This window comes from Sciurus vulgaris (assembly GCF_902686455.1).
Source record: "Sciurus vulgaris genome assembly, chromosome: 2".
In the NCBI taxonomy this organism is placed as follows: Eukaryota; Metazoa; Chordata; class Mammalia; order Rodentia; family Sciuridae; genus Sciurus; species Sciurus vulgaris.
Genome location: NC_136462.1, coordinates 91,155,079 through 91,179,529, shown reverse-complemented (window position 1 = coordinate 91,179,529; position 24,451 = coordinate 91,155,079). Strand labels below are relative to the sequence as shown.

Below are 24,451 nucleotides of genomic sequence, written 5' to 3'. Positions count from 1 at the left end.
GCTCAGCACCAAACCATAACTCTCCCAGAAGCCCCCAGGCCACCTGGGACTTCTGGTTACCCAGCAGAGGGAGCTGGATTGTTCAAGCTCAGAGAGGTTCCAATGCTTTCTCTTAGAAAATTGTTCTTGCTTCCTTTCCCCACCCAAGAGGGACTGACTATCTCTGTAGCCCCAGAGGATGAAAAAGCTCCCTTGGACATCTATACCCACCAAGTTCCCAAGTACCAACTCAATTGCTGGCCATAGCCCCAAAGAAGAGCATGGACACAGGACTTCCCAGAGCCCTTGCAAATACCTGAGGAAGGGGGTGAAGGAGGGAAGAATCAGTGTGATTTAGGCAAACCAGGTCTCAGGTATACAGCCGGTTCCCAGGCTTAGAGCCTGCTCACAGCCATTTGTGCCCTAAGGAGGGTAAAGCCTCTTTCATGTGCAGACATATGTATACTTTGCAGGAACTGGCCTTCATAACCTCTACATATTGTACAAGGAAGGGCATGGGAGGCCTCTAGGGGATCAAACTGCAGGAAGGCCTGGTAAGACAGAGACAGGAGACAAAGATAGCTTAAGAAGGCCTGAAAAAATCTTATAGGCCACAAAGCTCCCAACTCTATCTCAGATAATCCCTGGAAAGGGCCTCCTGACTGCTACAAGGAGACAAGCAGGGACTCTGCCCACCTTGCAGAGAAGGGCAGGGACAACCCTCTCCAGCCAGGTGATGAGACTGCTGAACAGGATTAGGTCCAGACTACCCAGAGGCATCTCCAGGGAGGGAAGCCAGCTGGCAGGCATCAGAAGCAAGAAGCCAGAAGCCGGTAACCAGGCAATGTCTTGTTAGCAGGCTCTGGCCTGTTCCCCACCTACCTCACCTCTTCATTAGCAGTGGAACTAGCTGACAAGAGCAAGGTTGGAAGCTGCTCCACCAGGGAAGGGAAGGAGAAGACAGTGAGCAGAGAGCTACTTCCCCTAGTCCTAAACTTCTGTTAGAGGGAAGCCTACTGTAGTCCCCATGTCTAAACCCCACTGCTGCTAGAAACTAGAAGTGGAAGAGATACAAGCTGCTAGTGAGAGCCTAGCACCTTAAGCTCAAGAAAACAATTCATTTTGTAAATCCCCAGGTACTCTTCTCTGGAGACACTGAGACCTCTAATGTGACCAAACATGCCCAGAACTTCCAGACTGACCAATAGCTTTGGAATTCCTGAGCCCCACATCTCCTTTAACTTAATCTGCTGATTCCTTCCTTACTCTTTTTTTTTTTTTTTTTTTTAATTTCCTCCTCTCTCCATCTACTCTTTCCTTGTTCCCTTTATGTGTTCTCCTCTCCTTTCTTTTTTCATACCAACTTCTAGACTCCTGCTTCCCATTCTAGAATGTTGTAGTCAGGAGAGTTTTACAATATGGCAAAAACAAGATGACCTTTGGAAACAGTGCCCAATCATTCCTGAATAGGTACATGAAAAAAAAAAAATCAGTTCTAGTTCAAAGTATACAGATTTAGACATTCAGATTTTAAGACTTTTTTCAGTGTATGACAAAAATACACACAAGGTCTGACATCGTCATGAATTCAGCCCAATAATTTTCAGTGGTCAACTGATATTTTCTGAACCTTCTTATAATCTGTGCTGACCTGTTAAGGAGGCCCTGTGTAAGTCCATCTCTTTAGCAAAGGTTTCCAGTCTGATTGGTTGTGGGTTACCTATTTTTTTTTTTTTTTTTTTTTTTGGTGATGCTAGGGATTGAACTCAGGGTCTCATGGATGTTAAGCAAGCACTCTACCACTGAGCTACATCCCTAGCCATTACCTAGCTTTCTGATTAGATGAACCATGGCAGAGGGCTTCTGCTCAAAGTTGATACACTTGAATTAACCTGATGTACAATCCAACCAACCACATACCACATCCAGAAAAAGTTAAGTGTTGAGGGCTCTATGATAAACCTATGAGTTTTCCCTTAAGCCCATCATCCCAAAGCAGCATTGTAGCCTTTAAAGGTCAGTGCATCAGACTACTTAAAAACACTTTCCAGGTCATTGCTTACAAATTCTGAGTCTTCTTGGTACACAACATCCTGTTTCCCCCTTCTTGTAAGTTCAACTCCACAGTGGAAGGAGGAGAAAGAGCAGCAGTATGTGTCTGTCTGTCTGTCTAGAGGCAGTTGAGCAAACCCTCCATTCTCACATTTACCCATCATCTAGCTAGCCAACCACATACCACATCCAGAAAAAAGTTAAGTTCTCAGGTATGGCATGGAAGAGTCAAGCAAAGCAGAGAAACACAGAGGGAGGCTCTTTTTTTTTTTTTTTTTTTTTTTTTTGGTGCTGGGGATTGAACCCAGGACCTTGTGCTTGCAAGGCAAGCACTCTACCTACTGAGCTATCTCCCCAGCCCCAGAGGGAGGCTCTTAACCTCAACTTTTTACTCCCAGTTATTCATATTTGAAAACCATTCAACACAGGGAAAAAGAGAGACCAACTGATGGTCACAGTACCACTGTGGAAACAATAATGCAAATGCTGAAATGAGGGCTCCCTGTGTGCCCAACTGGTTGAGCTCCCAAGAAAATAGGAGGTCCTATTCAGGGAGGAGCCTTCTCATTCTTCTTGGTGAACTTTGAGCAAGCTCCTCAGCTAGGAAGAGCAGGGCGGAGTACAGTTGTCATCATCTTTCACCCTCTATTTCCACATTTCTGCCCGGCAGCATGAGCTTGCAGCAGTGCTAACTGAAATACTCAATATGACAAGGGCTGGGCTGGACTGGGCGGGCTCAACAGTCTGACTCCTGTATCTCAGAACCTGAGGGTGCAGAGAGATTGCCTGCTTTCACAGGAAGAGGGTAAGGCCTCAGTCCCTCTGGGCTTCAGCTTCTGGGAGTCATGTGTGGAGCACTAGTGCCAGGAAGGACCAAGCCCTCCAGATTACCCAATTCCCTGCACAGGTCCAGGCCTGCTGCCATCATGAAGCATCCAGCATAACTGATAGGATTCTACCATTCTCTACCATTCTCCAACCTCTGAAAGGCAGCGCTAAATGAACCCTGGAATGAATTATGACTACAGCAACCCATGCAGAGAGCAGGCACAGAAGGTTCAACCAGAGACCCTATGGCTTCAAATTTCTTCTTTTTTAAAATTTATTTATTTTTTAGTTGTATGGACACAATACATTTACTTTGTTTATTCATTTTACGTGATGCTGAGGATAAAACCCAGTGCCTCACACATGTGAGGCAAGCACTCTACCACTGAGCCACAATCTTGGCCCCTCAAACTTCCTCTTTCAGACCAGGTAAAATCAAAGAGTGATTCAACAAGGTATACCAAAGGTCCTTCAAACCCTAGCTCAAATGTGATATTCTACCCCTAATTGTGACTAAAAACCTATTCCCCACATTCCCTATTGCTCTTGAACACCATTGCTTAAATCTTTTTTCCAAGCGCAAATCAACTCATAATATTCTACATAATTTACTTTAGGGAAAGTGTCTATCTTCACACAGTAGATTGCCAGCTCTGTGAAGATGACATTTTTGTCTTTTTTATTTGCTGGTAGGTCCCTAGGGCCTAGAAGATAGGCACTAAATTAGTATTTATGAAGAAGTGAATACAACTTTAAGTTACTAACTGTAAGATCTCAAAACTTTTGACTACTGGAGAAATCTCCTGGGTAACAGACCTGTGAACCAGGACCCTAGCACAAGTCCATGGTTCTTCCACAACTTAGGCATTTGGGATGACCCAATGATGCCCAAGGGCAATATGGCAAAAGAAAGAGCAAGAGCACTGGGGTGTTCCTGCAAACATATTTGGTGATCTTGGACATGTACCTTCACTTCTGCAAACATATTCTGTGATCTTAGATATGTACCTTTACTTCTCTGAACCTCAATTTCCTCATCTATAAAACAGAAGTAATATCTAGCTCATAGAATTGTTGTGAGAATTGAAGATAGTGTTCAAGTAACCAGCATGGTGCTCTTGAAGGGTCCCCTAATACAAGGAAAGGGAAATCCAGGGGGTCAGCAATGGCAATATTCAGCCCAACTATGGCATTCTACACAGGACTTGATGAATACTCATGAGTCACTAGGGTAATCCAGATGTGGAATTACAAACTATTCCTCCAGATTCACTTTCAAAGGGGAAATCTTATAGCTTTAATTATTCTAAGAGATAACGAGACTAGTATGTTTCCTAGGACAATCCTGGTTGTGATCTCTTTAGATACCTGGAATCCAATGCCTTCCAAATAAGTAACCTATGGGTCAGGTCATGAGGCCCACTGGCATCTCTGGTTTCTGGGACACTGTTTCTTGAGCCCCTTCCTCCAAGACATGGGGAAAAACTGGATGCTAATAACCCTGTGAATTATGTGCCCAGTGGTTTAGGGCTATCAGCATGCTTTTCTTTGCCCAAAGAACTCTAAACATAATCCTTTCCTTGACAAGAAGTGAATCTCTGTGAGTTGCAAGATTGACAAGCCAGGTAAAAATGGAAGTGTCCAAGCACCCTTCTCATTAGTTCAATTGAACTGAGTCCTCCTTCCTTTAACATCTTTGCACTTGACATTTCCTTCATCTGGAAATTTTTGGTGTCAAATTGCACATGTTGTTGCCTCCTTATCATTTAGGTACCAGCTAAAATGTTAGCCCCATTTTGCCTTGACCACACAATCTTAAAGCAGCCCCTCCCCTGCTCCCAGTTTTTCACTTAATTTCTTTTCCTCACCTTGTTTTATATTTCAGAACCCTTACCATTGTCTGACACTACCTTGAACACTTACAGTCTGCTCACCCTTCTTGAACTTAAACCAAACAGAAGCGGTGACCCTGTCTGTCTTTCTTACTGCTCCATGCCCAGTATCTGGCCCAGAGCAGGTTCTCAACAAATACCTGCTAAAAAAAATGAATGTATCAATCAACAAACTGTTGTGGGAAAAAATAAAGGGTCCTGGTTTCCAGTGTAAGATATATAGGGAAGTTAGAAGGAAAGGTACCAAGGGTTCCCTGCTTGTATGTGCCCCCTGCATATGATTTCAACAGGGCACCAAGTCCAAATATCTTCTACTCAGGCCCACCTGGTTGCTCCATTGTCCCACACACTTCCTGGCAAACACCCACACAGGGCTTGCCTCAGACAGTAAGAAGGGAGCTCTGTGTTTCTTCAGCTCAGATGTTACTAGAATACAGCTTAAGAGGAGATTCTGTCATTTCACACCCTGTCCAATGCTTTGAAGAGGGGAATCTCAGCATAAATTCCAACATGGGCTGAGTAGACTAAATAAAGGGCCTTCTCAGGTAAAGTCAGTTTCCCTCTTCCGCTCCCCACCTAAAGCAGTCAAGAGGTCTCTTACTGCTGGATAAGCCCAGCCACCTTGCTAGGACACACTAGTGGTCAAGGAACAGCTCTTCCCAGAGCACTCAGGCAATGGGGCCAAGAAAAACCCATTCTCAGGACTAATTGGCTCCAAAGTGACAATATGGGCTGTGAAGTCAACCAGAAAAAAGGGTGTTCAACTAAACTAAGTCCTTCAAAAAGGCTGTCTGGGGATTAGCCTGGTATCCTAGGGTCAGAGGGCTTAAAGTGTGACAGATGAGGGTGGGCTATGGGGAAAATGACAGCAAAGGGAGAGCTCTGGAGAAGAGAGGAGTCACTAAAACCATGGGGCCTCTACCAAAGACTCCACACACAGCCTAGAGTTCCAAACCATACCTCTGTCTGATGCTGTCCACCCCACTTTCCTTGTGCTTTCATTTCCTCTCAGAAAACTTTGTTTTGGTTTGATATTTCCCTCTAGGCCTCTGGGAGAATTTTCTAAGTTTTGTTTCTCTACTTGTTTCTAGGATACCTGAGAGGGCTCCTGAAGCAACAAGCACAGCAGGAACAAGAGGGGGGTTAGGAGTTGTGTTAGGATTACCATACTGGAAGAGAAGGAAGATGGGGAAAGAAAGTGCCTGTCTGGGAACACACAAACTATGGTAGTTCCTAGACACCCCAGAAGCACATCAGGGAGTCAGTCCAACAGAGGGCATAATTAAAACACCCAGAAAGACGACATTTACAAAGAGAAAAATCAGTTTCTTTGAACTGACGAAATTCAAAGGTCAGAAAACAAACAAAATGGGTACAGCCCAGCACTGGCCCAAGTCAAGCACAGCTGAAAGATCCACTAGAGGTTAAAGTATCTGGGAAGCCTGAATACACCACCTGGAAGGATAATGACTCCCAGGCTCAATTGTTGGACCTGCCTGTAAACATAAGCACATATCCTTAAAGTGGCCAGGTCTGGGGTCCCAAAGTGTGTAGGGAAGAGGGAGGGCACAGGGTTCCATACTCGCCAATTCAGCACACACCACAGAATCATCCACCCTAGGCCTTTACTGCCTATTCTTCATCTAGCTCCAGCTCCACCTTCAACAAGAAGGAACCTGGCCTTCCCAGGCAAAGGCAGGAACGAGTGGAATTCCCCTGAGGCAGGCTGTGCAGAGTTATCCAGCAACAGAGGTCCTACAACTTGCTTCCTGAAGGGGAGAAGGACAGCCCAACTTCTGCCAGGCAGAGCCAGTGCAACTCCCACAGTCCCCCCACTACAGAAAGCAAACACCAGAGAGCCCCTTAGGGGAGACACTAACCTCAGAACCCAGGGGTAAAAGTCTCCCTGGCAAAGACTGAGGAAAATACGAAAATACTGAAAATACCAAAGGCCATAAATTAGGCTCTTTTCATTCAAATGACAAATAAACAGCTTAGCAGAAAAGCAGCTTTAAAAAATAACCTGATAGTCTGGTCTTCCCTCTCCTGTGCCATTTTAAGAATTAGAGCTCTAAGGTCAGACTTCTTGGATTAGAACCCCAATTTGGGTATTAGTTATGTAACCTTGAGAAAACTGCTTTACCTCCTTGAATATGTTTCATCCTCTAAAATATGGGTGTAAAGACAGATGTGGTGGCACATGCCTGCTATCCTAGCAACCCAGAAGACAGGCAGGAGGATCACAACTTCAGAAGGATCCCAACCTCAGCAACTTAGTGAAATTCTTAGCAATTTAGTGAAACCCTGTCTTAAGATAAGAAATTTAAAAAATAAAAGGACTGGGAATGTAGCTCAGTGGTAAGGAGCACCTGGGTTCTATCCCCAGCACTGTCCCCCACCAATTAATAATTGGGAAAACAGTAACACCCTCACAGTGCTGCTCTGAGTATTACATGATACATATAAAGTGCTTAAAAAGTATCTGGCCCAGAATATGTATTTGATAAAGGTAGCTTTTTTGATGAGATTATGAAACTAAGCAAATCATGTATCTGGTATAAAAACTATATAAGTTGCTAGGGAAATTACATTGGGGAACTAGGCATTTCAAAGTTGAGGGTGGGGTAAGAAAAGTAGAGCAGTGGCCTTTTCTTTCATGTTTCTGTGCCCATCAGCAAAGGACAGAGGATGACAGAAAGGATCAGAGGAAGGTGTGAACCAAACCTCCAGAAAAAAAATGCTTCTATAAAAGCCTGAGAACTATGGGTCAGGTTTCTCATTTGTAGAAGCAGAGCATTAAAATAACAACAAGGGAAATAACACTATCCCCAGGCCCCTACTTTACTTTCATGGTACAAACACCATTTAAAATGATTGGAACAGATGAACAGTAACATCAGTATTATTCATAATAGCTGAAAAGTGGAAACAAGTAAAATGTCCATCAACCAAAGAACAGATAAAATGTGACACAGCTATACGATGGAACATCATGGAGTACTGACGCATGCTACAACATGAAGGAATCTTGAAAACGTTATGCTAAGTGAAAGAAGTCACAAAAGGCCAAATATATGATTCCAGTTATATGAAATATCCCAAAAAGGCAAATCTATGGAGACAAAAAGTAGACTAGTGGTTGCCTAGGGCTGAGGATTTGGGAAGGGCGGGTGGAGAGTGACTGGTAATGGGTATGGAGTTTCTTTTTTTTTTTTTTCCTGATAAATTTGTTTTTGAGACAGTCTATGTTGTCCAGGCTGGCCTTGACCTCCTGGGGTCAAGTGCTCCTTCTGCTTTCACCACCCGAGTAGCTGGGCCTACAAGTACACGCCATACAGGTATATGGAGGGTTTTTTGTTTCTAATACTGGGGACCGAAGACAGGGGTGCTCTACCACTGAGTTATACCCCCAGCCCTTTTTATTTTTTATTTTGACACAGGGTCTCATTAAGTTGCTGTGGTTGACCTCAAACTTGTGAACTTCCCGCCTCAGCCTCCTAAATTGCTGGGATTACAGGCATGCACCACCACCCCCAGGTAGAGTTTCTTTTTAAGGCAATTAAATTTTTCTGTAATAAATTGTGATGATTGCACACAATGGCTACACAAGTTTGTGAAAATACGAAATACCACTGTATTAGATATTTGTTTATTTATTGAAGTGCTGGGGGATCAAAATGGGGCCTTGCACATGCTAGGCAAGTACTCTGTTGAGCTATACCCAGACCTCAATTGGACATTTTAAATGTATGGTATTACATCTCAATAAAGGTGTTTTTGACAATGACTAGAAGGTAGTTATTAAAGATGGTGCTGGAAACCATGTGTAATATAGTATGAATTTGTATGTGTAGGTGGGTAGTTAAGGATAGATGGTCAAAAAGAAGGACACGATAGCAATAAGGACAACACTCAACAAAGAGCCTTTACCTAGTTACAGAAATGGCACTAAAACATTAACCTGGATATATCTCCCAGAAGATGCCAGAAAACTCCAGCTTACCCCAACTGGTCTAGCATGGCTATAAATTCCCATGCAACAACAAGATCCCTTCCAAGGCACTTACCCAGCTGGATAGGCAACTAAACCTGATCGGGGATCACAGGCAAGTCCTCTGCCTCCAGACACTGTTATTCCCAGCACCTTCTCCAAGGTTACCTATTAGAACAAGACAGAAAGTGACATGTTATAGATAGAGTAGGTTTGGGAAAGAGGTGCTGAAGTGCTTTCCTGATACCCTTTCTGCAGGGAAATGGAGTTATGATTTCTCCAAGCTCTGTTCAGGTCAAAGGACTTTTGATCATATTGGAAAATTTCAGTGAGCATCAACTGCATTTAACGGGATTCAGTCTACAGGTACTGTGGGAAATAAAATCAAATTGATCAACTGGTTAAAGTACAGTTCATGACTAAAGAACAATAAGCAATCCAGAAAGACACCATTTACAAGTTAGGGCCCTGGGTCCCTAGACTGGACTTTTGGGTCTATGAGACTCAGGGAATAGCCACTGTGATCTATAAAGAACCAAAAGGATGTTAGGTATCAATTAGGTGAATCATAATATCCCTTAACTTTTTTTTGGGGGGGGGGGGTAACTAGGGATCAAACCCAGGGACACTTCACCATTAAGTTATATCCCCAGTCCTTTTTTTTTTTTTTTTTTTTTTTTGAGACAGGTTCTTACTAAGTTGCTTAGGGCCTCACTAAGTTGCTGAGGTTGTCCTCAAACTTGCAATCCTCCTGCCTCAGCCTCCCAAGTCACTGGGATCAGGCCCATCCACTATCCTCGACTTTGCATTCTATCATGTTCTTCCCCTTCATCAGAGGTTTCTCCCTCTCAAACGTCTGCCAGTTCATACAGACTTTGAGCCTAGGAGGCAGAAACATAGCTTAATGTTGTGTTTTGCAAAGCACAGATGCTGAGGGTACTCTATTATTATTAAGCCACAACTCCCACAAAGATGAAAAGGAAACATGCAAAGTGCTCAGAGATTCTAAAAGGACATGGTCAACGAGTCATTCATCACTCTCATCATAAGTATTATCACCCCACACTGTCTAAGGCCCCTAGGACCCATACTGGACTAAACTTAAATTAGTCCATCACTGGTCTTTCTGCTAGATGATGCCACGTGAGGTCCAGACTGCCCTGTAAGCTTTTCCTTGTTGCTCCTCCACCTCATGATCTGCTTCACAATAGTTTGCTGGTCACTCCAGGTCCAGTCTCCACCAGTACTGTCAGAAGGCACTTCTTGCACAAGTCTTCTTGCACAAGTCCTTGAGTCAGAAAGAGGGGCTTCTGAATGCAGAATAGCCATGTAAATAGGCTACTCTGATATGAAATAGGTACTCTGATATGAAAACTCTGAACCTGAGGAGTCTTCGAAGTCCTAGGAGGGCAATGTGAACCAGAGGCACTTAAAAAATGTTCATGCTTTTGGCAGGGTAGAGACACCCACTCCAGGCCAGTTTCTAGAGAGGGTAAACCCAGAATCCATCAGGATAGTTTCAGAATCTCTCCTCTTACTTTCAGTGGTAGAACTGAAAGTACTCTTTGTTATCTCCTAGGATCATTTTAGTTTGAATTAGGCTGGAAAGAATACCCTGTGTTAGTCAAAGATCAAAAATAAGCTTCCCAGGATGATACAGCTAAAACTTATTCCCCAGAAAGGTCCCCAAGAGTCTTCTGTCCTTGGGGATATGCATCAGAACTCCAACATGTATCTATACAGTGGAAGAGGCACCAAACCACAGCCACCTAGCCAGCATCAAAATTGTCAGTTACCCTTGGCCTAGTTGACTCAGTAAATCTGATGAGGGAGAAACTAACTTTACCTTATCCTGGATATTCTTGATGTTTTCCTTTTCCCTTTCCCTTTCCTTTTCTCCTTCCCTTCCATTCCCTTCTTTTACTAGGGACTGAATCCAGGAGCAATCTACCACTGAACTGTATTTCCTGGCCTTTTTATTTTTTATTCTGAGACTTGGTCTTGCTAAATTGCCCAGACTGGTGTCAAACTTGCAATCCTCCTGCTTCAGCCTCCCAAACAGCTGAGATTATAGGTATGAATCACCACACTGGGCAGTTTTCCCTAATTTATGCCTCTTTCTACTCTCTTCTCAGCTTAATGACCCCCTTGGCACCCAGTTACCTGACTGACTAGAGAGCACAAAATCATCCTGGGGAAATCAGAAGGATATTCATCTTCGTACTATTCCTTTAATTACCCCAGAGGAAGGGGTGCTCTAGAACATTCCTGCTATAACTACTGCCTCTACAAAGGAGAGAAAGGAGACTGGTGCATGACCCACATGGATGGCAGAAGTCACAAAATCAAGTACAGTGAGCTAAAAGGCTACATTCTCCTCAAGTTAATCTCATTTAAGACAAATTCTTTGGATTCAAAATAGCACCAGTTCCTTCCCTCCTTATGTTTGAGTGTTGGTCTCAAAGAATCAGACCAAGTCATCAGGCTCTCAGATGCTCTTCCCTCTGATAGAAATTTGGGTAGGTGTTTTGTGGGAAGATGATCCAGTTCCACAGAGAATTAATTGTGAAACTAGCTTGTACTTTTCAACAGCAATGTAAAGCAGGACGGAGATGTGGGTTACTCAGGTCCTAAAAGAACAGTGATTATCAAACTTTTTTGACCATGACCCACAGTAAGAAACATACTTTATATCCCAGTGTATACATACATGTATATCTGGATGTATTTTTTCAACATAAAGCTAAAAAGTTTCACAAAACTTTTACTGCATGTGATGTACTCTAGTATATTCCATTTCATTAAAAAATAATTTTGGAAGTTATGTGTGGCACACCTGTAATCCAAACACTTAGGAGATTGAGGCAGGAAGATCACAAGTTCCAGGCCAGACTCAGTCGTTGAGGCCCTAAGCAACTTAGTTGAGACCCTGTCTCAAAATGAAAAATAAAAAGGACCGGGGCCGAGTGTGGCAGGGCATGCCTGTAAATTCTAGCGGCTCAGGAGGCTGAGGCAAGAGGATCATAAGATCAAAGTCAGCCTCAGCAACTTAGTAAGACCCTGTCTCAAAAAAAAAAAAAAAGCGGGGCTGGGGATGTAGCTCAGTTGGTGGAGTGCTTGCCTCACAAGCACAAGGCCCTGGGTTCAACCCCCAGTACTGCCAAAAAAAAAAAAAAGGCTGGGGATGTGGCGTTGTAACGTGCTCCTGGGTTCAATCCCCCCTACAATGATGACAACTACTACTACTACTACTAATAATAATAATAGTAATAATTCTAGTTATGACTACTTTGTTGATTTCGTGACCTACAAATGGGCTGGAAAATCTAGTTTGGGAAACCTGCTACAGACCATTTCTTTCTGCCAGACTTGGGTCACTAGCACCTTTGTGTTCTTCAGTCACTTTCCTCCTAGGACAATGCACAGTGGAACATACTTCCGGACTGGGAAAACCTCACAGGCAGGAGTTTGCCTGGGCTTAAAACTTGGCTTATTTTCAAAGGATTTATGGGTTTTGGCTTTTTCTGGCTTTTTAAATCAGCTATCCAAGGGGGAAAAAGCAGTTTCCTTTGGCTCTGCAGAGAGGGAGGAGCAAGGGAAAACATTCAGGGGCATCAGCTGGTTTTTATTTTATGTTCTTAACTCAAACCAGCTTCCTGTTTGCAGGGAGGTTTTGGGCTGTGCTCCACTCTCAAAGGATCTGAGAGACCAGAGTTCCTGTGAAGTCTCCAATATCTAGGTTAATTTTGCGAAACTAACACAATGGACTTTATAAGTGAACTCTTTCTCCTCTGATAATCTTTTCCCTCTCTTTCCCAAAAGGTGGTAAAGCTTCCATCCACCCTAGAGAATGGACACCTCTTGCAAATATCACAGGCTAAATGCATCTGAGTACCATTAGTGGTGTGCAAGAGTCAGCTTGCACCAGCTCATAAACATTGTGTACAGCTTTTCCCATATTCAGTGATAGTACACAGGTAGCCTCAAAATCACCAAAGTGGGAGTACTTACACAGACTTTCCTTCCCTTCTCATGCAGTCTGTAAACTTGTACCAGCATACCACTGAGTTCCAGTCACTATCATCTCTCACTTGGACGATTCATAACTCCTAAGTGTCCTTCCTCCTGCAGGCTTTGCCTCCTACAGTCTTTCTTCGGCATGGCAGATTGCAGTGATTTTTTAATTAATATTTTTTAGTTGTAGATGGACACAATAATAATTTATTTATATTTTTATGTGGTGCTGAGGATCAAACCCAGTGCCTCATATGTGCCAAGCAAGCACTCTATCACTGAGCTACAAGTCCAGCCCCAACGTGTCACTTTTAAGAAGCACTACACATAGTCCTTTACCTAACTACTAAGCAGGTGATAAGATGGGCTCCTCAGTATGGATAGCTGAGTAACTATGTTGAACAGAGACCCTGTGCTGACCCATACTGAATATGTAGGATGAACAAGAAATAAACTACCAACTAGGCCATGGAGATTTTGAAGTATTTTGTTACCAAGGATTAACTAGCCCACAGATTTTTCTCAAACTTGTTGATCTCACGACTCTTTATACTCTTAGAATTAATCAAGGGCCCTCAAAGAGCTTCTGTTTGTACAGATCTACAAATATTTACTATATTTGAAATTATAATGGCAAGTATTTTATTAATTGATTTAAAAGTAACAATAATAAACCCATTACTCATTAACAATTTTATTTAAAGATAACTACTTTCCCCAGAAAATTTAGTAAGCGTGGCACTATTTATATTTTTACCAACCTTTTTTAATGTCTGCCTTCATAGAAAACAGCTATATTCTCATATCTGCATCTACATTCAATCCACTAGTTGAAGCATATAAAGAAAATTTGGTTTCATTTGGATATATAGTTGAATGAGGGAAAACATAATGGACTTCCTAATAGGGTTTTAGGGATGCCAGGGGTTCTCAGAGCACTAAGATTCAATGACCTAACCCCTCCTGAATACTGCAGCATCTTTACACTAGCCTACTAGTGTGAGAGTTCTGGACTCAAGCATCATTTGAAGAAACTGAGGCAAGGAAGAGGCCCTATGAGAAAATGCACTCAGAGTCTAGAATGTGGCCCAAAGCTGACAGAAACTTCAGCTCCAAACCATCAAGATCCAAATGCTGCCGGATGCGGTAGCGCACGCCTGTAATCCCAGTGGCTTGAGAGGCTGAGGCAGGAGGATCACAAGTTCAAAGCAGCCTCAGCAAAAGCGAGGTGCTTAAGCAACTCAGTAAAACCCTGTCTCTAAATAAAATACAAAATAGGGCTGGGGATGTGGCCCAGTAGTTGAGGCCCCTAAGGTCAATCCCTGGTACCCGCCCCCAAAAAAATCCAAATGCCAATAAAACATAACCCAAGAGATACCACAGCCCAGGTAATTGCTTGTGGCCAGTGTCTTGGAACACAAATGTCTCATGCAGCTGGCATTTTGATTCATTCACAACCCTAGGAACAATGCTTCAAGCACAAATTAAAACGCAGAACTAAGAAGAGAGCACCCACTTTGTACTCCACACCCACAATGCAGCCCAGAAGCAGGGAGAACACCTGAGTTGTGACCCAGCTTTTGCTTGGCAGGTGGAGAGTGTTAAGATGGAGGAAAGTCTATACCAACCTGAAACAAAGTGTCTTCTTTCCCCTGAAACCAGGCTACTGGTCAGCAGAATTACTACAAGTATCCTGTGAGGAAGGCCTTACTCCCCCACCACTCCTAGTATGAAATAGGCAGGGCAATATTGAATCTTCCTGAAAGAAAAGAGACAGGCCAAATTTCCCTCACTTTAATAAGATATAGGAATAACCTCTTAATAGCCTATTCTCATGAGAGAAGGAAAGAATAAAGTCATGTGTTTAAGTGCTCTTCTGGCTCTCATTAAAGGAGATGGAAAAAACAGATGGCTCAGAGGCAATTGGGCTACTCATTCACTCTAGATAGAACAGTTCCAACCTGCAGACTGCAATCTATTAATGAGACGAAATCCATTTAGTTGATAATGAATAAACACCATAGAACAAAATGTTACACAGCAGATAGTAAGCAAGCCACCATGCATGACCTTCAAACTTTTTTGAGAGCAACCCACATTAAGAAATACATTTTAAGCCAGGCACAGTGGTGCACTTCTGTCATCCCAGCAGCTCAGGAGGCTAAGGCAGGAGGATCGCCAAGTTCAAAGCCAACCTCTCCAACTTAGCAAGTCCTTAAGCAACTTAGTGAGACTGTCTCTAACTAAAATATAAAAAAGGGCTGGGGATGTGGCTCAATGGTTAAGTGCCCCTGGGTCTGATCCCCAGTACAAAAACAAAAACAAAAACAACAACAACAACAAAAAACATTTTAGCCAGGCCTGATGGCTCATGTCTATAATCCTAGTGACATGGGAGGCTGAAGCAGAAGGATCACAAATTTGAGGCCAGCATCAGCAATTTAGTGAGGCCCTGAGCAACTTAGTGAGAACAGTCTCAAAATACAATATTAAAAGGGCTTTGGGCTGGGGAGATAGCTCAGCTGGTAGAGTGCTTGCCTCGAAAGCACAAGGCCCTGAGTTCGATTCCAGTACCCCAAAAAAAAAAAAAAAAAAAAAAGGCTTTGGATGAGGCTCAGTACCCCACAAAAAAAGTTTGAAAGCCACTGGAATGCTATAGGGGAATCCTAAAATGAAGAAATACCCACTGCCCTCAAAATCCATTAGGAAAGATAAGTGGTTTATTATACAACAACCCAATATGTAATAAAGGTCATAAGAAAGATATAAAGTGCTCAAAGAGGAGGAAGAGAGATGACTACTGAACAGAAGCATTCTTGAAAGGGTCTCACATTGTAAGTCAGGAAATACAGATAGATTCCTTGGTAAAGGAAGCTATATGAGCCCAAGTTTGGTGACAGGAAATAACAGAGCAAGTGAGCAATGGTAAAAGCAAAGATTGTATAGGAGAGTATTAGGTCACGGGAAATAGAATGTAACCAGAAGAGGAAAGACCTTGAATGTCAAGCCAAGTGGGATAATCAGCAGGCTCTGGGAAGCCATGGAAGGACCCAAGCAGGAGATACAATCAAAGCTATGTCTTGGTGATAATGTACGTAAGACATACTAGGCAGAGAGCCTAATTAGAGAGCTGTTAAAATAGTCCAGATGAGAAGTAATGAAAATCTAGACCAGTATGGAAGATAGTGGGAATGGAAAAGAAATGCATTCAAAAGCCATAAAGCAAATAGAATTATCAAGACTGGACACTGTACAACTGTGGAGAAAAAAAGACAGAGACTCAAAATTCTGAACCTCGGATATAACAGCAAACAAGGCCATGATCAGAAAGAAGACCTGGGTCAGGACAAAGGACACAGGAGCAGATAATGTCTGTTTTAGATATATTCAATCTAAGGCCCTTAGGATATTTGAGAGGAACTACAAAACACTCAATTTAGCAACATAAGCATAAAATTAGTGCTTGGAGAGAGGTCAGAACTAGAAACAAACATTTAAGAATTATTCACACAGAGGTGAAAACCACTGAAGGTTCAGTGAGACAGGAGAAAAGAGAAGGAAAGAGGAATAGGAGAGAAACTAAAGACAGAGCTTGGGGGAAAACCTGTTTTTAGCAAATGGAGATGAGGCATCAGACCGCTTTTTTTGTTGTTTTTAATTGTTGTTGTTTTGGGTGCCAGGGACTGAACCCAGGAGCACTTAACCACTGAGCCACATTCCTATCCCTTTTTATTTTGAGACAGGATCTCTTTAAGTTGCTTAGGGCTCAATAAATTGCTGAGGTTGGCCTCAAACTTGCAATCCTCCTGCCTCAGCCTCCCAAGTAACTGGGATTACAGGCATGTGCCACCATGCCCAACAGTTAGTTTTTAAAGGGAGGAGGACAACCAGGAAATCAGTGAAGGAACAAATTCCTAGAAAAACAAGTGAGCACTAAAAGAAGTAAAAGCGGGGCATGGTGATACTTGCTTATAATCCCAGCTATTTGGGAGGCAGTGGCAAGAGAATCACAAATTTGAGGTTACCCTGGGCAACTGAGATGCTGTCTCAAATTTTTAAAAAATAAATAATAAGGGCTGGGGATGTACTCAGTTGTAGAGCATCCCTGAGTTCAACCCCGGTACTGCCAAAAAAAAAAAAAGTAAAGGAAGCAAGTAAAGGACTCTCCAGAGTCCAGAGCCATCTTCAATGCAGGTGGTACTGCACAGGGGACCCAGCAGTCCCAGACCCCTAAACACAATCCTAGGAACTTTGGGAAGGGCTTTCTAAACTTCTCTAATCTCTGTCTTAGTCTGCAGGAGTATGTATCTTGTCTCTTTGTTCTGGAGACAACTGGTCCATGATCTAGAGGAGAGGTATCAGCTAAACAGCCAGTCTGTGAGAGCCAAGACAATGGCAGCATCAGGGAAAGGATTCTTGCTTGGAACCGTGGCATAAACTGAAGATTTTCTCTCCTTTTCTTAGTGAGGACCACTACAGGGAGTCTGCCGATGGCATGGGAACGGGTATTTCCTCAAAATAAAGAACTAAGAGGCCAAAGTCACCAAGGCTGGGGTCACCTACGATTTGGCTGACCTGAAACCAGTAATGAAACTCTAGCAACTGGGAGGAAACCAATCTGTTTTTGTTGCCACCAGCTTCCTTCTTCCTTCTCCCTTCCCCCACTTCTCAATTCCACTCAATACAAGTTATAAATACCTGAGTTGTAAGTCATTTCAGCCAAACCATGGCTTTCTATTTCTATAAACAAGCATGTTAAGAGATCCTTCCAAGGGAGAGCACTCCCTGCCCTGCCCTCCCTGCCTGCAGGTTAAGAATAACTATGTTTGTCTCTTGCCCACACACTACACTCTAATCTCATAAAGAAGATTCTCCGCCAGATTCTGAGAATTGCCACTTATGCAAAAGCCACAAGGGAAACCCAAGGTCAGCAAGTTTTATGCAGAAACTTGGATGACTGGGTAGATATGGGAGACTGGACCTGGGATGGGGGTGGGGAACACCACTTACTATGACTCCTTCAAAATCCAAAGTGCCAATTGATCAAAGGTAGGTAGGGGCAAAATGGCCATTCCAAGACAGACAAACAGACCTGGCCTCTTGACTCTGCTCCTTATCTCTACCCAGTTTGGCTGATTTATAGTTTCACTATCTATACTACAAAGGATTCCAGAAACCAACAGTTAGACAGAAAAACCAGGCTCTCCTGCTTAATAGCTCAGACTTAGTTGGAACTGAGTTAATTCCCCTGTGCTGGAATTAAAATAGCCTCCACTTGAAAGGAAGGTAAATCTGGGAGGAGGTGACCTTAGAGATCCTCTTGCCATAAACCCCTGAGACTGGGAAACTAGAACAAAGGATTTCAAACCTGGTCTATCAGCGAAATTATTTAGAGAATTATTATTATTTCAAATAGCAGTCCTCTTTACATTCCTATATCCCCTTCCCCAGCCGGCACCTACTTTTTATTTAATTAACTTATTTATTTTGCAATACTGGGGATTGAACTCAGGGTTACTCTACTACTAAGCTGCATCCCCAGCCAGCCCTTTCTTTTCCTTCCTTCCTTTTCTTTTCTCTTTTCTCTCTCTCTCTCTCTCTCTCTTTCTTTCAAGAGTGTGTGCCAGGATTTTCAAGATTTTGAATCAAGTCAGGCATGGTGGTACCTGCCTGTAATCTCAGCTACTTGAGAGGCTAAGATGGGAGGAGCTCAATCTCAGCTACTTGAGAGGTTAAGATGGGAGAAGCTCAAGTTTTGAGGTTAACCTGGGCAATTTAGCCAGATTTTTTTTTTTTTTTTTTTTTTTTTTAAGGGCTGAGGATATAGCCCAATGATAGAGCACCCCTGGGTTCAATTTCCAGTACGGGGGGTGCGGGGGGGGGGGAAGGATTCGGAATCAAAAGATACAAAGTGGGGCTGGGGAGATAGCTCAGCTGGTAGAGTGCTTGCCTCGAAAGCACAAGGCTCTGAGTTCGATCCCCAGTACCGCAAAAAAAAAGATACAAAGTACTTCAAAGATAGTGTGATAGGGCATGCCTACAATTCCATCTACTTGGGAAACTGGGGCAAAAGGATTGCTACAGTCCAGGAGTTAGAAGCCAGCGTGGGCAACATGGCCAAACCTGCTGTCAAAAAATACAATTTTTTTTTTTTTTAAAGTCCTCTCTAGGTGGTTCTAATGATGGTTCTAATGATCAGGCTGTGAACTATTAAACTAAAGCATCTTGTCATTTTACTTCCCAATTTTGACCACTCCTTGGACTAAGAGGAGAAAAGTGTTCCCAATCTGAAAAAATATCCATGGAGGGGCAAAAGGTTCTTGTGTAGAGAGGCTCTACAGCTGTAAGAGCTACCATTTACTGAATGTATGCTCTCTGTAGCAGGAACTATTCTAAGGACTTCACACAGATTATCTCATTTAATACCCTTAACAACTTTATGAAGGACTAGTATTAAGTCCATTTTACAGACAAAGGAGTCAAGTAAGTAATGAGTGGAAGAACCAGGATTTTACACCAAGGGCTGTCTTGTTCCAGAAACAATGGTGTCCGAAGAAAGGAGTTCAGGTTTTCCAACATCATGAGAATGTTTCAGTTTCTAAAAGAGCAAACACAGAAGTCACCAAGCCTGTGTGTGGGTATTAGGGATAGGTCTTAGAACCAAGATAGAAGGCAGAGGGCAATCAGGCATAGTGAGGTGTGCTGATAGCCTCAGCTACTTGGGAGTCTGAGGCTCACTTGAACCCAAGAGTTCAAGACCAGCCTAAATAACATCCAAGACTCCATCTCTTAAACAAACAACCAAAACAAAAACAAAAAACAAAAAGAAAGAAAACAGTAGGGCAGAGGGCATCAGGATTGAAGTAGGGAGGATAACAGAGGCCTTCTCATGGTCACTTTAATACTTTTTTAAAAAATTACCAAAACTTATCAGTAGTTGAAATGAGTCTTAAAAATGAGTTCTGACCTCTCCTGAGATGGTTGCTGAAAAAGAGGAAGGGAAGATTTTCCTAATGTCAGTGGATCCCATGTGGTCAGAGCTTGCCCAAGTTCAGGCCATGCTACAACCTACAGTCAATATGGACAGCTGACACTTATTTCCAAGGAAACTGGCATTGCAGTGTCAGAAGTAGGAAAGCCTGCTTTTATATGCAGATGGAGGAAGAAGTAAGGAAGGCATCAGAATGAAGGGGAGGGAATGAAGGGATGCTATCTCTACATACCCAAGTTTTCTTAATCTCTTGGTTTCCAATTTAATAACTGGGGAGATTATTAATTGTTCCTTAACTGGATTAAGTGTGCAAAGTGAATGTGCATCCTGGAACAAGAATGGGTATAGGGAGGGCTCTCAGGGCCCCTGCAATCAGGATAACTTGTGCCATGAGGCTTCCCTGAGAAAAGGGAGTGTTTCTTCAACTTATTATTCTCTACAAAATGCTTACTTCCTTTCCACTCTCAAAGCCACACTTCAGTTTAGGCCTTCAGCACACAATCCTGGATGTAACAATGTCTTTCAAATCAATCTTACTGTACACCCTGTCCTTCCCTCCCCTAAACCATCAGAGTAACCTTTCATTAGCAGAGCTTGGATCATGTCTCTCTGCTGTTCAAAAACACTCAATGGCTCTTACTGTCAGCTAAATGAAGTATAATTATCTTAGCCTAGCATCAATTGGTTCTGTTTTTCTTCTATTTCCTTCTACTCACCTATATAAATCATGTGCATTTGTCAATCTGAATTATTCATTATTCTGGAAAGAAGTTTCAGGGCTTTAGCTGTATTCTACCTGAAATGCCCTTCCCCTTCTACTATATCCTGAAATTCTTTTGAGAACCAGCTTAAATGTCACATCCCCTGTGTCTGACCTTTCAATGATCACCTAGCCAAAAAATTATTTCTCCCTCCTTTGTACTCTTTTTTAAAATATTTAAATTATTTTTCAAAATTTTTTATTTGTTCTAATTAGTTATACACTTCCTTGGTACTCTTACAGCAGCATTTTAATTGCATCATCCACACAGCAGGTACCACTGAGTTCTTTATGGATTTGTCTGATCTCTCTTACTAGTCTATAATCAACTGGAGGGCAGAGGCTCTGTCTCATAAAACTCTGTGCTTATAGCCCAGGACACAGTGTTTAATATGTCTGTTGAATCTTATTTATTTATTTATTTATGGTATTGGGGATTGAACCCAGGGGTACTCTTAACACTTAGCTACATCTCCAGCCCTTTTTCTGAGACAGGGTCTTGCTAAATTGCTGAGCTTATCCTTCAGTTTGGGAACCTCATGCTTCAACCTCCAAAGTAGTTAGGATTATATCATGTACCACCATGCCAGGCTGAATCCACTTTTTAAATACTAAATTCCTTTTCCTCCTGCCTCAATCAGCCTATACATTTTGTATACAAAATGTATACATACATTTTGTATGTATATATATATATATATATATACATACACACACATATATATTAATTTTATACATATAAAAATTATTTATTTTAGTACTGGGGATTGAACCCAGGAGCACTTAACCACTGAGCCACATCCCCAGTCCTTTTTTTATATTTTATTTAGAGATGGGGTCTTGCTAAGTTGCTTAGGGCCTCGCCAAGTTGCTGAGGCTGGCCTTGAACTCATGATCCTCCTGCCTCAGCCTCCCAAGTCACTGGGAACACAGGCATGCACCACCACACCACCCAATCGAATATATTTTAGAATATCTTAAATAAAAATATTTATGAATACTCTGGTTAATCTTACTAATTCTAGAGAATTCTCCAACTATTTGTCACTGCCTGCCCAAGAAAATGGAGCAGGAAGACTTTGATGCCTTTCCACATAGAGAGAGGAGAGCCTGAATGACATAATCCATGTGCCATAAGTCACCACAAATACTCTTATCCCTTATCAGTAAAGATGCATGGCATCTTTACAAATCTGACTTAAATTATAAAGAATAAGTTCAAGATGGCACAATGGTGCATGCCTATAATTCCAGCAACTTGGAAGGCTGAGGCAGGAGGTATGCTTAAAAAGAGAGTTAAATGTCCTTTACAGCCATGCACAGTGGGGCACGCCTGTAATCCCAGGTGCTCCAGAGGCTGAGGCAGGAGGAATGCAAGTTTGAGGTCAGCCTTGGCAACTTAGATCCTGTCTCAAAATAAAAAAAATAAAAAGGGCTGAGGATGTGGCTCAGTGGTAAAGCACTCCTGAGTTCAATACCCAGGATCACACTCCCACCACACACACACACAAAGTCCTTTATAATCAGAAATAGATGTATCTATGGGAGTATTAGCAATGTTATCTCTGGGTGTTGGAATTATGAAAGACTTTTCTTGTTTATGATTCTCTATATTACTTGTTAAAATCTTTTCAGAAAGCCCATGTACTTCAAAAGTATCAAAAATATTTTATCGAACTTACTAACCAAGAAAATATTTTTGAAGATATGTAGAAATGAATTAAGTAAAATTAAACAAGCTCTAATCATGGATTTGCAAGAAAAAACAATTTTAATGTTCTACTACTACTAAAAAAACTAAGCTTATTACTTGAGATATATTTTTAAATAATATTTGTATATAACTGCTTTAACAAAATACACAGATTTTAAATTATAAACATTTTAGATTTAAATATGAAACACTTTTAAACTGGAGAGACATTCATCTTTATTATTTTTTCTACTTACAAAAATAATACAAGTTCATTGTTAAAAATTCAAACATTACAGAAATATATAATGTAGACAGTGACAGCCCACCATAATCTACTATCCCTCCCTGAGATAACCAACATTAACAATTTGGTATTTATAGCCTCACTTTTTTATATGCATATGCTCACATGCATATGCTTTAACCAACATACAAATAGTCATTAACATAAGAAACTGTTATACAATTTATTTTTCTTCCCCATTTCTATCTTATATATCCTTCCACATCCACACATACAGACTGATCTCATTCTTTTTAGCAGGTACAGAGAATTTAATTTCATGAATGTATGCCCATCCCCTAATGATAACTACTTGGATAACTTCAAAGATTTCACTGTTATGAATAACACCAAAAAATTTCAATTTTACAACCTTTGTGTTGTGTGTGTGTATAAAGTAAGACACCAAAATTATAACTGCTGGATCAAAAGGTAGGAATATATAAAATTTTCTTTTAATATATACTATCAAATTGTTCTCTAAGCAAGTTGGATAAATGTATGCTTTCAAACAGTACAAGTTAGATATGACATCTTCACATATCTTGTTTTTAAAAGCAAAAATTACTTAAATAGAATATTTCACTCTGGTCACAACATCAGAGACTTAGATTATAAAATGAACATGTTTTTATACTGATTGTAAATTCTTAGACTGAAAGGAACCTACAGGACCAACTCACTTCTCAAATTATTTTTCAGTATAAATGAATTTGCTCTAAAATAAAAAGTTATTCCCATACCGGGAGAAGCCACTGCGGTTAAAAAGCATGCTCACTACCCCAATCGTTTCTATATTGACAGAAAATTAGTATTCCCCCAACCCCTTGGAGTTCACTGGTTTGACTTCCTTTTTCTATTCTTAAAAAACTTAGATCTGTAGCCCTGAAATAAATTACACAGTAGTTAGTATCAAAAAAGAACATTTGGGCTGGGGAGATAGCTCAGTTGGTAGAGTGCTTGCCTTGCAAGCACAAGGCCCTGGGTTCAATCCCCAGTCCCGCCAAAAAAAAAAAAAGAGAACATTTGCTAAGCCCTCCTTTTAGTCAGTAACTAGTCAGTAGTTAGAACAGTGGCAAGAAAAAGGTACTAAGGACAGGTCACAAAGAAAAGCCATGCAGAATATGTCACTATTAAATGTTGGAGTGAAAGAAGCTGAACCTGAAAAAAAAAGGACTTCTCATAAATGGAAACTGAAGGAATAAAAATCTTGCCAGCAAACGAGAAGAAAATTACGTGGTATTCTAGAAATCTATGAACCCTGATAATATTAGCAACCTCTTATAGCCGTAAAGTTATTTAGGCCTTACAATGTGCTTTCACATTCACTAAATCTCATTTAACCCTCACCATAGCCCCGGAAGGCATTAGTATTCCAATTTTACAAATGAGAGAGGTCAGCACCCTCAGATGTGAGGATATTGCTCCCCAACCCCAATATACACACTCCCCCTGAGTCATACTCAGACTACTTGGTTACTCAAAGTATGGCCCAAGGAAGACAGCCTGGGCATTATTTTGGAGCTTGGCAGAAATGCAGAGTCTCAGGGTGGGCCTGACTCTGCCTTTTAGCAATACTTCTGCCCCACTCCCACCCCAGTTCCAGGGGTCTACACATTAATTCTTGAGAAGCCTTGTTCACTAGTTCATTATGAGTTTCTTATGAGGCAAAGTCTGTGACAGTTGCAGTAGGGTCCTCAGAAGAGAGACCCAGCAGCCTGGGGAAGGAAGGGCATCATAAGCAGAAAGACAGAAAAGTCTGCAGCAGGTTATTATGTCATATGAAAACAATCACGGTGTGCAGACACTGTACTCTAGCAAATAGAAGCCAACCAATGACTGTCAGAGTAGCAGAGGAAGGCCTAACTGCCTGCTGACAAGCAGCTGCTTGTTTTTCTCTTAAGGCAGGAGCTAGAAGGTGGCAAGAGCTAGGGTTTTTGAACACGCTCCACCGGCCTCGCTCCT

At 41.8% G+C, this 24,451-nt stretch overlaps 1 protein-coding gene across 3 annotated transcripts in view; it reads right to left on the bottom strand.

Annotated features, from left to right (window-relative positions):
- The window catches only part of MAPKBP1 (mitogen-activated protein kinase binding protein 1), a 51,941-nt gene that overhangs the window by 17,231 nt on the left and 10,259 nt on the right, over window positions 1-24,451 (bottom strand). For 2 of the 3 annotated variants that reach the window (XM_079128753.1, XM_079128754.1), the window contains exon 3: window positions 8,819-8,910. In XM_079128753.1, the coding sequence (XP_078984879.1) occupies window positions 8,819-8,910 (92 nt within the window). Of the gene's footprint in view, window positions 1-5,711; window positions 8,799-8,818; window positions 8,911-24,451 lie in introns of those variants that run through there. The other variant, XM_079128755.1, reaches the window with a different exon arrangement.